Source organism: Pelodiscus sinensis, chromosome 24 (genome assembly GCF_049634645.1).
Source record: "Pelodiscus sinensis isolate JC-2024 chromosome 24, ASM4963464v1, whole genome shotgun sequence".
Taxonomy (NCBI): Eukaryota; Metazoa; Chordata; order Testudines; family Trionychidae; genus Pelodiscus; species Pelodiscus sinensis.
In genome coordinates, this window is record NC_134734.1 from 22,308,880 (window position 1) to 22,321,793 (window position 12,914).

The window sequence follows — 12,914 nt, forward strand, 5'->3', positions numbered from 1 at the left end:
CAGGGAGTGAGAGGGGTAGATGTGGGGGGAGGGGCAGGAGCAAGGAGGGGGTAGGTGTGGGGGGGAGGGGCAGAGGAGCGAGGAGGGAAGGGTGTGATGGAAGGGTAGGGGTTGAAGGGAGAGGCAGGGGAAGAGGGAAGGGGCTGAGGGGAGGGGTGGGTCGGAGAAGGGGGCTGCAGAAAGGGGGAGAGGTGGGAGAAGGGGCAGGGGGCAAGCAGGGGTAGGTGTGGGGCGAGGAGGGAAGGGGTAGGTGTGGAGGAAAGGAGGCAGAGGTAGATGGGGTAGGTATGGGAGAGGGCAGAGGGGCGAGGCGGGAAGGGTGTGATGGAGGGGATAAGTGTGGAGGGAAGGGTGTGGGTAGGGGAGGGTGTGATGGGGAGGGATGGGAGGAAGGGGGCTGCGTGGAGGGGGAGGGGTGTGATGGGGGGTTGCCTGTGCTGAGGGGTAGGAATTGGGTCCTGTCCATGCAGCTGCCTGCAGAGGGCTGGGGTCCTGGGCTAGCCCTGCTGGCCCCACAGCCGTGGGGGCGAGTGGCTGCCGTGGCAGAGGGGCTGGGGCTGCTCCCAGGGCAGAGCTGCGGCCCAGGGCGGGCAGGGGCGGATGGGGATCCCGCTGACACCTGCCCAGACGGGGAATTGGGCCCCGGGGCCCGTAGGACACATGCAGCTTCGGGGCCAGACCAGGTCTCTGCCGTGCGCGGGGCTGGCTGGGGACTTGCACCGGGGCAGGCGGGCGCGGGGCTGGGCTGGGCAAGGGTGCTGCCTGGGGCCAGGGTGCAGGAAGAGGAGAGGGTGCCCCCAGCCGGTGCCAGGACCAGCAGGGAGGGCCCGGAGCAGGGAGGGGCTGCGGCTGCGAGGGGCTGGCAGGGAGGAAGGAATCGGCCGCCACTTCCTCGTTTTTCACTTGGGCGTGGCGGCCGAGCGGCGGGGGAGGAAAAGCAGCGGCAGGGACCTGAGCGAGGTGGGTGGCTGCCAGGGGGGCCAGCCAGGGGCAGGGGGGCCAGAGAGCAGCCCCTGCCCAGGGAGGGGTCTCCCTTGTGTCTCTCCTCTGGGGACCAGGCCCCGACTCTCCTCTGCCCCCCTCCCCCGACGCCCCAGGGCTGCCCCCCCCCGGCTGCTGGCCCCAGGGCTGCGGGATGTTATCGGAGAGGGCCACGCCCTGCAGCTAAGGCCTGGCCCTGGGCCTTTTGCTCTAGCGCAGCTGGGGCAGAGTCCCGCCTCCCCGCTGCGTGTGGCGCGGGCACCGCCTGTCCCTCCACATGGCTCTGTGCCCGTCGGGCCTGGGGGTGCTGCGGGGGGATCCGGGGGGCGTCCTGTGGGCCACGTGGGAACTGTCCAGGACGGCACTGCTGCCTCCTGGAACCGGGGGGGGGGGGAGACCTGGAGCAACCCCCCCGCCCTGCAGGTCCCACCCCCACTCTGCCCCTTCCCCGAGGACCTGCCCCTGCTCCCCCACTGCACCCCTTGCCTGAAGGCCTTTCCCCAAGTGACGCAGCTGGGAGGGTGCTGGGGGCAGCAGAAGGGGTGGGGGGGAGCCGGAGCTCAGTGGGCTGGGAGGGGGGTGTCAGGGCGAAGAGGGGCTGAGTAGCTCCAGGGAACCCAGCCCCTGCTGCCGCCCTGCACCGGGACTCGGTGACCCCCGAGCTGCCCTGGGCCCTGTGGGTCCCGGCCATGGGAGGGCTGAGGCAGCCTGAACCGTCCCAGGTCCGGAGGGGGGACCAGCCAGGGGCTGTGCCGGCAGGGTCCGCCCAGGCTAGTGAGCCGTTAACTCGCTCACGTGAGCGGCAGGGCTGGGAGCCGGGAGCTGCTTGGCAGAGGAGTCGGGGGGACTCTGGACCCCGCGCCATGGCCGGTGAGTCCAGGCCCCGCTCAGCTCCACGCCCCTGGGTGCTCGGGGCACCGGGCCCAGCCTGGCCGGGGAGTCTCGCGGGCAGGGAGCGGCTGCGGCTGGCCCTGCTCCAGGGGCCGAGCTGCTTCCTGCCCGCCCCCGGCCTGGAGAGACCCAGCCGAGCACCCCGGGCTGGGCCCTAACGCCGGCTCCCTGGCTCCGCAGGGGCCGAGTGGAGGCTGCTGGACATGGCCCAGCTCACGGAGGAGCTGGGCTCCGCCTTCTTCCAGAGGCACCAGCAGACGGCGGCCATGGCCGACACCTTCCTGGAGCATCTGTGTCTGCTGGACATCGACTCGGAGCCCATCACCACCCGCAACACCGGCATCGTCTGCACCATAGGCACGGCCCTGCCCCACGGGCTGCCTGGGCCCCTCCCTGCGGCCCTGCCCCACGGGCTGCCTGGGCCCCTCCCTGCGGCCCTGCCCCACGGGCCGCCTGGGCCCCTCCCTGCGGCCCTGCCCCACGGGCCGCCTGGGCCCCTCCCTGCGGCCCTGCCCCACGGGCTGCCTGGGCCCCTCCCTGCGGCCCTGCCCCACGGGCTGCCTGGGCCCCTCCCTGCGGCCCTGCCCCACGGGCTGCCTGGGCCCCTCCCTGTGGCCCTGCCCCCCGCGGGGCCTGCCTGCCTGCTCAAGGGCAGCCTGTCTCCAGCTTTGCAATTGCAGGCAGTGGCCTGCTGCATCCTCACCCGGGTCAGGGAGACCTCAGGGGCTGGGGCCGGGCCCCAGGCCAGTCGCTGAGCCCCACGGCTGCCAGGGGCGCTGGGTTTGGCTAAGGGGCGAGGACCTGTCTGGGGGGGTGGAGGGAGGTGAGCTCCCGGCGTCAGAACAGGATGGGAGACACCTCCCGGGGAGGGGTGTCTGCGAGGGAGAGGTACCTGCCAGGGAGGGGCATCGGGGGGGAGGCATCTCCTGGGGAGGTAGGGGGGCGGGGGCACTGCAGGAAGGGGGGCCGGGGGCACTGCAGGAAGGGGGGGCTGGGGGCGGGGGCACTGCAGAAGAGAGGCAGGGGGTGGGGGCACTGCAGGAAGGGGGCCGGGGGCACTGCAGGAAGGGGGGGCTGGGGGTGGGGGCACATGCAGGAAGGGGGGGCGGGGCACATGCCCACCCACGGGGCTCACCGGGGGCCTGTGCTGTTACAGGCCCTGCCTCCCGCTCGGTGGAGATGCTGAGGGAGATGATCAAGGCCGGGATGAACGTCGCTCGCCTGAACTTCTCGCACGGCTCCCACGAGGTCCGGGAAGGGGCGGGGCCGGGCGGCGGAGGGACCTGTGGGGCCCAGTTAGGGAACCCCCCACCCTGGGGGGGGGGCCTGGAAGGAGGCGACTCTGCCCCGAGGAGGGAGCTGGGATGGGGAGAGGTTCCTGGGGGAGGGGGAGACCCCTGAGGCCGAGCACAGAAGCCCTGGGGCTGGGGAGGGCAGGGCAGGCTGGGAGCGAGGCCGGGGCCCCTGCCCTGGTGGTGCCGCCCTGCAGACCCTGCCCTCCTCCCGCAGTACCACGCCGGCTCCATTGCAAACATCCGGAAGGCGACTGAGAGCTTTGCCTCCAACCCCCTTTTCTACCGGCCCGTGGCCATCGCGCTGGACACCAAGGGGCCCGAAATCCGCACCGGCCTGGTGAAAGCGGTGAGTGTGGCACGGCGCAGCCCAAGGGAGGGGCTGCCCCCGGTCAGGCCACTAGCCAGGGGGCAGTGGGTGTGGGGCGGGAGGCAGGGGGACCAGTGGGTGCAGGGAAGGGGAGCAGGGGGTGCTGGGCAGGAGGTGCGGAGCTGGGGGTTTGGGGTATGGGCAGCCGGCGTGGGGCGGAGGCATGAGCAGAGGGGGCAGGGGCGTGGGCAGGCGGAGGGGACGGGACTTGGGTGGGGCACGGGCAGACGAGGGGCGGGGGCGTGGGCAGGTAGGTCCCTGGCCGGTGCACCGGGCCGGGCTGCGCGGGGCGTGTCTGGCGCCCGGCCGGAGCCCCACTCCCGTGTGCCGTGGCAGGGCGAGAACGCGGAGGTGGAGCTGGTGAAGGGCTCCTGGGTGACAGTCACCACGGACGAGGCCTTCAGGGAGCGCTGCGACCAGGCCACCATCTGGGTGGACTACAAGCGCCTGCCCCGCGTGGTCCAGGTCGGGGGGAGGATCTTCGTGGACGACGGGCTCATCTCGCTGCTGGTGAAGGAGATCGGTAGGTCCCCTGGCGCCGGCTCCCCGCCCCCGCCCCCACCCCAGGGCCTGCTGCCCCTCCAGGGGTTCCCAGCCCGCTGCTGCCCCCCGGCCTCCTGCCGCTCCCTGGGGCGGGGTCCCAGCCTGACCCTGCTGCTCTCCCGGCCAGGGGCTGACAGCTGCCTCACCGAGGTGGAGAACGGGGGGATGCTGTGCAGCCGCAAGGGGGTCAACCTGCCGGGGGCGGAGGTGGACCTGCCGGCCGTGTCGGAGCGGGACGTCCGGGACCTGCACTTCGGGCTGCAGCACGGCGTGGACATGATCTTCGCCTCCTTCATCCGCAAGGCCGCGGACGTGGCCGCCCTCCGGGCCGTGCTGGGCGAGCGGGGCCGCACCATCAAGATCATCAGCAAGATTGAGAACCACGAGGGTGTCAAGAAGTAACTCCCCCCCCCCCCCAGCCCTTCTGCCCCATGGAGTATTGTCCCCCCCACGCTCCCCGATGCCTGTCTGCCCTGCCCGACGCACCCAGGTCCTGCTGAGCACCCGCCCAGTGCCCGTTCCCCCCAGCCCCTTCCCGCCTCCCTGCCCCACTGCATCCGATCAGCCCCCTCCCCACCACGTCCCTGGTCTCTCTGCCCGGCCAAGTCCTGCATCCAGAGGCTCCCCTGCCCCGCATGTCCTGCCCCCTTTGGCTGTCTGTCTCTGTGCTCCAGTCCCGGGTGCCTGCTGCTCACCCCCCCGCTGCAGGCGAGCCGCACACAGCTGGGTGCGGTGCCAGAGCCGGGCACACTTCCCTGTCTGTCCAGCTAGGCAAGGGAAATGCCTGCCTGTCCTCCTCGCCCAGAGCGTCCGGCTCCCCCTCGTCCCACGGGCGCTGCTCGCACCCCGGCAGCAGGGCAGCGCCCCTGTGGGCTGGCTGGGGGGCACCGGGGCCAGGCTTCTGCCCACGAGCCCGCCTCTGCCTTGGCTGCAGGTTCGATGAGATCCTCGCAGCCAGTGATGGCATCATGGTGGCTCGTGGGGACCTGGGCATCGAAATCCCGGCAGAGAAAGTCTTCCTGGCGCAGAAGATGATGATTGGCCGTTGCAACCGCGCCGGGAAGCCGGTGATCTGCGCCACGCAGGTGAGGCGCGGAGGAGCCGGCTCGGACGGAGCCTGGCCCGCCGGGGCTGGGGCATGGGGCCACGCCTCAGGCCTGTGTCTGTCTGGGAGCCCTGGGCGCCCAGGCCGGGCACCGCGGGGCGCGTCCTTCATGCCTGCCTCCCTCCCCAGATGCTGGAGAGCATGATCAAGAAGCCGCGTCCCACCCGGGCAGAGAGCAGCGACGTGGCCAACGCCGTGCTGGACGGGGCCGACTGCATCATGCTGTCGGGAGAGACGGCCAAGGGGGCCTACCCCCTGGAAGCTGTGCGCATGCAGCACGCGGTGCGTCGGCAGGGGAGGGGGTGTGGCTGTGGGGGGACGTGGTGGGGGTGTGGCTGGGGGGGAGGGAACGTGGCAGCGGGTGTGGCTGAGGGGGGAGGGGACGTGGTGCGGGTGTGGCTGTGGGGGGACACGGTGGGTGTGGCTGTGGGGGGAGGGGACGTGGTGGGGGTGTGTCAGACACAGTGGGTGGCTTTGCAGGGCACTCCCAGCTCTGAGCCCAGGCTCTCTGCAGGGCTTGCTGTCAGTGGGGGTGTGGCTGGGGGGGTTTGGTGGGTTGGTTTTGGGGGGCCATGGGGCTTGCTGTCAGTGGGGGGGGCTGCAGGGCTTGCTGTGGGTGCTGAGGCGGGAGACCGGGAGGCTTACTGTCAGCGGAGGGGAGGTGGGACAGCTTCGGGGGGCTGGGAGCAGGGGGGAGGTGGGACAGCTTTGGGGGGCTGTCAGCGGGGGGGAGGTGGGACAGCTTCGGGGGGCTGGGCTCGCTATGGGGCTGTCAGCGGGGGGGAGGTGGGACAGCTTCGGGGGGCTGGGCTCGCTATGGGGCTGTCAGCGGGGGGGAGGTGGGACAGCTTCGGGGGGCTGGGCTCGCTATGGGGCTGTCAGCGGGGGGGAGGTGGGACAGCTTTGGGGGGCTGGGAGTGGGGGGAGGTGGGACAGCTTCGGGGGGCTGGGCTCGCTATGGGGCTGTCAGCGGGGGGGAGGTGGGACAGCTTCGGGGGGCTGGGCTCGCTATGGGGCTGTCAGCGGGGGGGAGGTGGGACAGCTTCGGGGGGCTGGGCTCGCTATGGGGCTGTCAGCGGGGGGGAGGTGGGACAGCTTCGGGGGGCTGGGCTCGCTATGGGGCTGTCGGCGGGGGCGGAGGTGGGACAGCTTCGGGGGGCTGGGCTCGCTATGGGGCTGTCAGCGGGGGGGAGGTGGGACAGCTTCGGGGGGCTGGGCTCGCTATGGGGCTGTCAGCGGGGGGGAGGTGGGTCAGCTTTGGGGGGCTGGGCTCGCTATGGGGCTGTCAGCGGGGGCGGAGGTGGGACAGTTTCGGGGGGCTGGGAGCGGGGGGAGGTGGGACAGCGTCGGGGGGCTGGGCTCGCTATGGGGCTGTCGGCGGGGGGGAGGTGGGACAGCGTCGGGGGGCTGGGCTCGCTATGGGGCTGTCGGCGGGGGGGAGGTGGGACAGCGTCGGGGGGCTGGGCTCGCTATGGGGCTGTTAGCGGGGGGGAGGTGGGACAGCGTCGGGGGGCTGGGCTCGCTATGGGGCTGTCGGCGGGGGCGGGGGCCCCGGCGAGCTCCTTCGCCAGCGGCCCGTCGCCCGCAGATCGCCCGGGAGGCCGAGGCCGCGGTCTACAACCAGCAGCTGTTTGAGGAGCTGCGCAAGGCGACCCCGCTGAGCCAGGACCCCACCGAGGTGACGGCCATCGGGGCCGTGGAGGCCTCCTTCAAGTGCTGCGCGGCCGCCATCATCGTGCTCACCACTTCGGGCAGGTGCGAGGCGGGGCCGGGGGCCTGGGGCCGGGGGCCTGGGGCCGGGGGCCGGGGGCCGGGGGCCGGGCCGGGGGTGGGGGAGGCAGCGTCTGGCTGGACCCTTCCCCCAGAGCAGGGTCTGCCCCTCACCCGGCCTGAACGCAGCCTGGGCCGGCCCGGTGCAGGGGCGAGCAAGTGAGGCCTGGAAAGGGCTCGGCCCCCAGGGACCGAACCCCGGAGTCCTGACTCCCAGCCCCTCGTGCCAGGCCCTGCTCTAACCACTAGGCCGCGCTCCCAGTCTGAAATCCAGCCGGCAAGCCAGGCAAATGGGGGCGTGCGTGTGTGGGGGAGGGGGGAGCAGGGCTGTTTTACTCCTCTTGTCCTCCCCCGCTCTCAGGTCTGCTCAGCTGCTGTCCCGCTACCGGCCCCGCGCCCTCATCATCGCCGTGACGCGGCACGACCAGGTGGCCCGCCAGGCGCACCTGTGCCGGGGCGTCTTCCCCCTGCTGTACCAGGGGCCCCAGCAGCAGGTGTGGGCGGACGACGTGGATCGCAGGGTGCAGTTCGGCATAGAGATGGGTAAATGGGCCCAGCCCCCCCCCCCCGGGCCTGGCCCGCGGCGCCGGCCCCCTGCCCTCGCTCACCGGCCCCTCTCCTCCGCAGGGCGGATGCGCGGCTTCCTGCGCACCAACGACCTCGTCATCGTCGTGACCGGCTGGCGGCCCGGGGCCGGCTACACCAACATCATGCGGGTGGTGAAGGTGCCGTGAGGAGCGACGCTTCCATCTCCGGCCGCCTGCCTCTCGCCCCCAGGCCGGGGCCCAGGCCTCAGCCAGTAAACATGCCAGCCGAGGCTGCTTCTCTGTCGTTGCTGAACCGCCCTGGGCTCTAGGGACACCTGGCCGGCTGCCCCGTGGGCCTGCCCCGCCGGGAAACGGGGGCCCGGACTCCCCCCAGCCAGGATTCTGCCCAGGCAGCGGCTGTGGTGGGCCCTGGAGCCTTTGGCGAGATGGGACCCTGGATGCGGAGGGTCCCCTGCCCCCGGCCCGCTGCAGCTTCTGGGATGGGTGGGCCGCAGCGGGAGGATTCCCTGGGGTCGGGGAGCAGCTGGGCTGGGGCCACCCCCCTCCCGGGGCCGCCCCCCTCGGCTCCCTGCTCGCGCCCACGTGCTGATTGGCAGGCTCTGCCGCGATCCCTTAATCTCTAACTAACCTCACTCTACTCAAGCCCTGTAATCCTGTTCTCCAGCTGCTGCTGCTTCCCGGACCTTGGCCCCAGCGCTCCCCCTCCCAAGGGCCGCCTGGGCCAGCAGTGCTGGAGGGGAGCCGGCCGCTCTCCCCTCGGCTCCGGGGGCCGGGCCGGCCGCTCTCCCCTCGGCTCCGGGGGCCGGGCCGGCCGCTCTCCCCTCGGCTCCGGGGGCCGGGCCGGGCCGGCCGCTCTCCCCTCGGCTCCGGGGGCCAGGCCGGCCGCTCTCCCGTCGGCTCCGGGGGCCGGGCCGGCCGCTCTCCCCTCGGCTCCGGGGGCCGGGCCGGCCGCTCTCCCCTCGGCTCCGGGGGCCGGGCCGGCCGCTCTCCCCTCGGCTCCGGGGGCCGGGCCGGCCGCTCTCCCCTCGGCTCCGGGGGCCGGGCCGGCTGGGAGCCGCTTTCCCTCCCAGCGCAGGCGCTCGGCTGGCTGGTGCCCGGGTGCGGGCGGGCAAATCGGACTCTCCCGGCCCTGGGACATATGGGCTGAAATGACATTGCCAAGCAAATGCTCTTTTCCCTTCCTGCGGCCTGGGTGCGGGCAGGCGCTGGGCCGGGTCCCAGGGACCTGTGCCCCCAACGCCAGCGGAAAGCAGGACCCACGGTGCCCCAGCGGCGTAATCCCGGCCCTCTGGGGGGACCGACCAGCTCCCCCCTGCCCCGCTGGGAAGAGCAAAGCCCCGTTCCCCCTGCACTTCCTCTTTCCTGGGGCGAGGGGCAGAAGGGCCCTGGGTGAAGGCCCGGGGGTGCCTGTCGCTGGGGGAGCCGTGGCTCCAAGCGGGAGGCCTCGCACGGGCCCGGTTCCAGAGCAAATAACGTCTCCTTTCTGACCGCTGCAGCCCTGCCCGTCGGCCCGTCAGCCCCCAGCCCAGCCGGCGCGCCCCTGTGCACCCGCTGCCTTTCCCCTCTGCGCCAGCCTCGCACGGGCCCCCCCCGCCGGCCCCAGCCTAGCAGCCGGGCCTGCCTTTCCCACAGGAGGGAGGCGAAGCCGGTTGGAGTCAGTGGGATCCGAAATAACGAAATCAACAAGAAACCTAAGTGGGGCTGAGCTCTGTGTCGCCTGGGCCTCCGGCGCCACGTGGCAGCACCTGCCCTGCCCCCACCCCAGGGGGCAGCCACCAGCTCCGGGCAGAACTGGAGTCTCAGTGGGGCGGGGCCGGGGCCAGCTGGCCGTGCTGGGGCCAGGACACTGCTGCAGGGGAGTCCACAGCACCGGGGCCACGCACGCAGAGCAGGCATGCTGGTGGGCACAACTTGGAGGTCACGCCCTCGGCGCCTGCTGGGACTTGCCTGGGGCTGGCTCGGGGGGCTGTGCATGCCCCCCCAGGGCTCTGTTTCCTTCAGAAATGTGGGTCAGCTGTGGGGGGCCCGGCCCCAGCCCAGCCTGCCCTGTGTGACCTTGCTTTAATCTACTTACGGCCTAAGGTCACGCTGCAATCAGGCAAGATCAACCCCCCCCCCCCCCCGTTAATAAGTGGAAGAAAAACGATACAGATTAAACATTAATCCCCAAATGGGGGGGTCGCTGCTGCCGCCGTGGGTCCAGGCTCTGCTGCCTGGTGGGGTGGGGTGCGGTGCAGCCGCCTTGCTCAGCGGCTGGGCTGGAGGGGGCCCCCGGCCAAGGGGTGAGCCTCCTCCGCAGCGCCCGCCGGCCCCCAGGAGACCAGCCGGCCCCGTCGCACTCGCTCTTCAGCCAGGCCGGGCCAGCGGCTGCAAGCTCTGTGGCCAGGGGCCAGCCCCCCACCCCCCACTGCTAGGTTCGGCTCGGCAGGTCCTGTTGCACGGCAGCCCCCAGTGGGACCCATGGGTTGCCCCTTCCCTCGGGGGTGAAGGGCTCAGAGAAGGCCCGAGTGGCCAGCCCAGACCCCTGGCGCTAACCGGCACCAACCCGCCGGAGCCGCGGGGGCTGGCGAGCAGGGCGGGAGCCTTCCCGAACACCAGCGCAGGCGGGCCAGAGGGGCAGGTATCGCCCTTTATTGTTTCCGTCTGTTCTGTACAACGACCGGCAATTAAAAGCCGCGGGCGGCGTCTCGGCGCGACGCACACGACAAGCGCTGGGCGTGGGCGGTGGCGAGTGCAAGAGCGAGGGGTCGTGGGCTTTGGGGACGAGGCTCGCACGCCCGGCGGCCTCTGCCCCAGCCGCCGGCCCCGGCGCAAAGGGGGGCGGGCGCCAGCCTCACTCTCAGGCAGGCGCCGGGTCCTGCCGCGGCCCCCCCCCCCCCATGGGGTGCACCGGCCCGGCCACGGGTCCCCCAGAGCTCCGTGGACGCTGGCGCGGCTGGGGCACCCGCAGGGGAGGAGTGGCAGGCGACCCAGCCGTGCCTAGGGTGGTTTCCTCCCTGGAAAGGCCAGAAATCAGGGGCCACGGCTCTGGGGGTGCCGCCGGGGCGCCCCACGCCCCCCCCAATGGAAGCCTACCACAGTCGCTACAAGTGTCTCTACCGTACACAGTGTAAACAAGAAGTTCCTGGAATGTTTGAGCTAAGCAGGCCCCTGCCAGAGGGGCTGCAGGGACGGACACGGGGCCGGGGAGAAGGCGGCAGGGCTGAAAACTCCCTCCAAGACGCCGGCCCAGGGGTTCCCTTGGGGCTGAGCCCCCGGCGCCTCGTCCCACGGGGAGACGTTGGTCCCGACGTCCCCGAAGACGCATGGAGAGAACGGAACTTACCTGTCCGAAGCGCCCGCCCCCGCGCCTATCGCCGCCCGCACGGGCACCGCCAGGGCCGGGCGCTCCCGGAGCAGGGCCAGGCGCTCCGGGCTCCTGCCTCGAGGTGCGGAACGCCGCGGAGGCGGGTGCTACTCTAACCCGAGGCGGGACACGTGGACCCAAAAGCAACACCGTAAGCAGGATTCGGCTGCGCCGCGGAGCCACGACTCGCACACACATCGCTAACTACTGGGTCCTGGAGAGGGGCAGGGCGGGGGTGGGGGGGGGACTCGCCCGAAATCCCAACCCTTCTGTACAGGGACGCAGACTCCGCCGGCGCCGGCGGCAGTGTCGCTCTTGGCGGAGATCCAGGCAGGGAGGGGGCGTGGGAGAGGGGGACGCGGGCCTGGCCTCTGCTCCCCCTGGGTCCCTGCAAGGCTGAGGACGGCGCGGCTCACTAGCTAAGCCCCAGCTTGCAAGGGGAGAGGGGCGGGGGGGGGCAGAACCCCCTTCCTGCGGGAGGGGATTCATCTTCCCCGGAGAGAAACCAAGAACGACCCCCGGGAGGCCAGCCCGGGCCTGTGTCCTCCGAGGCAGCCCCGTGGAGCCGGCCAGGAGCGGGAGGAACCCACCAGGCCTGGCCGCTGGGTCCCGGTCTCCCCCAGTCTGACTTGCCCAGAGGGCAGGGGGGTGGGACAGGCCTGCTCCTCCCCCGCCTCTGGGGCTAGAGGCACTCGCCTGAGCGGCTGCTGCCCCCCCGAGCGAGGGGGCGGCCGAGCCGTTCACTGACCGCGGCTCCCCGGGGTTCTGGGGCCAGAGGCCCCGTGCGCCGGGGCAGCCTCCCTAGAGCGGGCAGGGGGGGGCACCTTCAGTCTGGGGCCACGGCGCTGAACGCGCCCCCGGGGCACGAATGCCACAGTAGCCAGCACCTCGGGGCCCAGGCCTCCCGCTCTGGGCTCAGCCGCCGGGAGCTGGAGCGAGGGGGGTTCCGGGCTCTCAGGGACTGTAGCCCCTGCCCTGAGCAGTGCACAAGCCTCTCCGTGGGGCCCGCCCCCCACTCCGGCCCCACTCCCCTCACGCTGCCTCTCCGTGGGGCCCGCCCCCCAACCCCCTCACGCTGCCTCTCCGTGGGGCCCGCCCCCCAACCCCCTCACGCTGCCTCTCCGTGGGGCCTGCCCCCCACTCCCACCCAACCCCCTCACGCTGCCTCTCCGTGGGGCCCGCCCCCCAACCCCCTCACGCTGCCTCTCCGTGGGGCCTGCCCCCCACTCCCACCCAACCCCCTCACGCTGCCTCTCCGTGGGGCCTGCCCCCCATTCCCACCCAACCCCCTCACGCTGCCTCTCCGTGGGGCCCGCCCCCCAACCCCCTCACGCTGCCTCTCCGTGGGGCCTGCCCCCCACTCCCACCCAACCCCCTCACGCTGCCTCTCCGTGGGGCCCGCCCCCCAACCCCCTCACGCTGCCTCTCCGTGGGGCCTGCCCCCCACTCCCACCCAACCCCCTCACGCTGCCTCTCCGTGGGGCCCGCCCCCCACTCCCCTCACACTGCCTCTCCGTGGGGCCCGCCCCCCACTCCGGCCCCACTCCCCTCACACTGCCTCTCCGTGGGGCCCGCCCCCCACTCCCACCCAACCCCCTCACGCTGCCTCTCCGTGGGGCCTGCCCCCCACTCCCACCCAACCCCCTCACGCTGCCTCTCCGTGGGGCCCGCCCCCCACTCCCCTCACGCTGCCTCTCCGTGGGGCCCGCCCCCCACTCCGGCCCCACTCCCCTCACACTGCCTCTCCATGGGGCCCGCCCCCCACTCCCACCCAACCCCCTCACGCTGCCTCTCCGTGGGGCCCGCCCCCCAAACCCCTCACGCTGCCTCTCCGTGGGGCCTGCCCCCCACTCCCACCCAACCCCCTCACGCTGCCTCTCCGTGGGGCCTGCCCCCCACTCCCACCCAACCCCCTCACGCTGCCTCTCCGTGGGGCCCGCCCCCCAACCCCCTCACGCTGCCTCTCCGTGGGGCCTGCCCCCCACTCCCACCCAACCCCCTCACGCTGCCTCTCCGTGGGGCCCGCCCCCCAACCCCCTCACGCTGCCTCTCCGTGGGGCCCGCCCCC

The 12,914-nt window shown here is 72.8% G+C and overlaps 1 protein-coding gene across 3 annotated transcripts; it reads left to right on the plus strand.

Moving 5' to 3' along the window:
- Positions 1–516: 516 nt before the first annotated feature.
- Positions 517–7,769, plus strand: PKLR (pyruvate kinase L/R). 3 transcript variants are annotated; one of them, XM_075908481.1, is made up of 11 exons: positions 517–683; positions 2,053–2,229; positions 3,029–3,120; positions 3,382–3,513; positions 3,871–4,057; positions 4,205–4,475; positions 5,012–5,162; positions 5,312–5,464; positions 6,771–6,937; positions 7,314–7,495; positions 7,580–7,769. In XM_075908481.1, exons 2-11 carry the CDS (start codon positions 2,076–2,078, stop codon positions 7,684–7,686), a joined length of 1,596 nt encoding a protein of 531 aa, XP_075764596.1. In that variant the 5' UTR covers positions 517–683; positions 2,053–2,075; the 3' UTR covers positions 7,687–7,769. The 3 variants fall into 3 exon arrangements, with proteins under 3 accessions (XP_075764596.1, XP_075764595.1, XP_075764594.1); XM_075908480.1 differs by lacking the exon at positions 517–683 and adding an exon at positions 863–960; XM_075908479.1 differs by lacking the exon at positions 517–683 and adding an exon at positions 1,695–1,851.
- Positions 7,770–12,914: the final 5,145 nt, after the last annotated feature.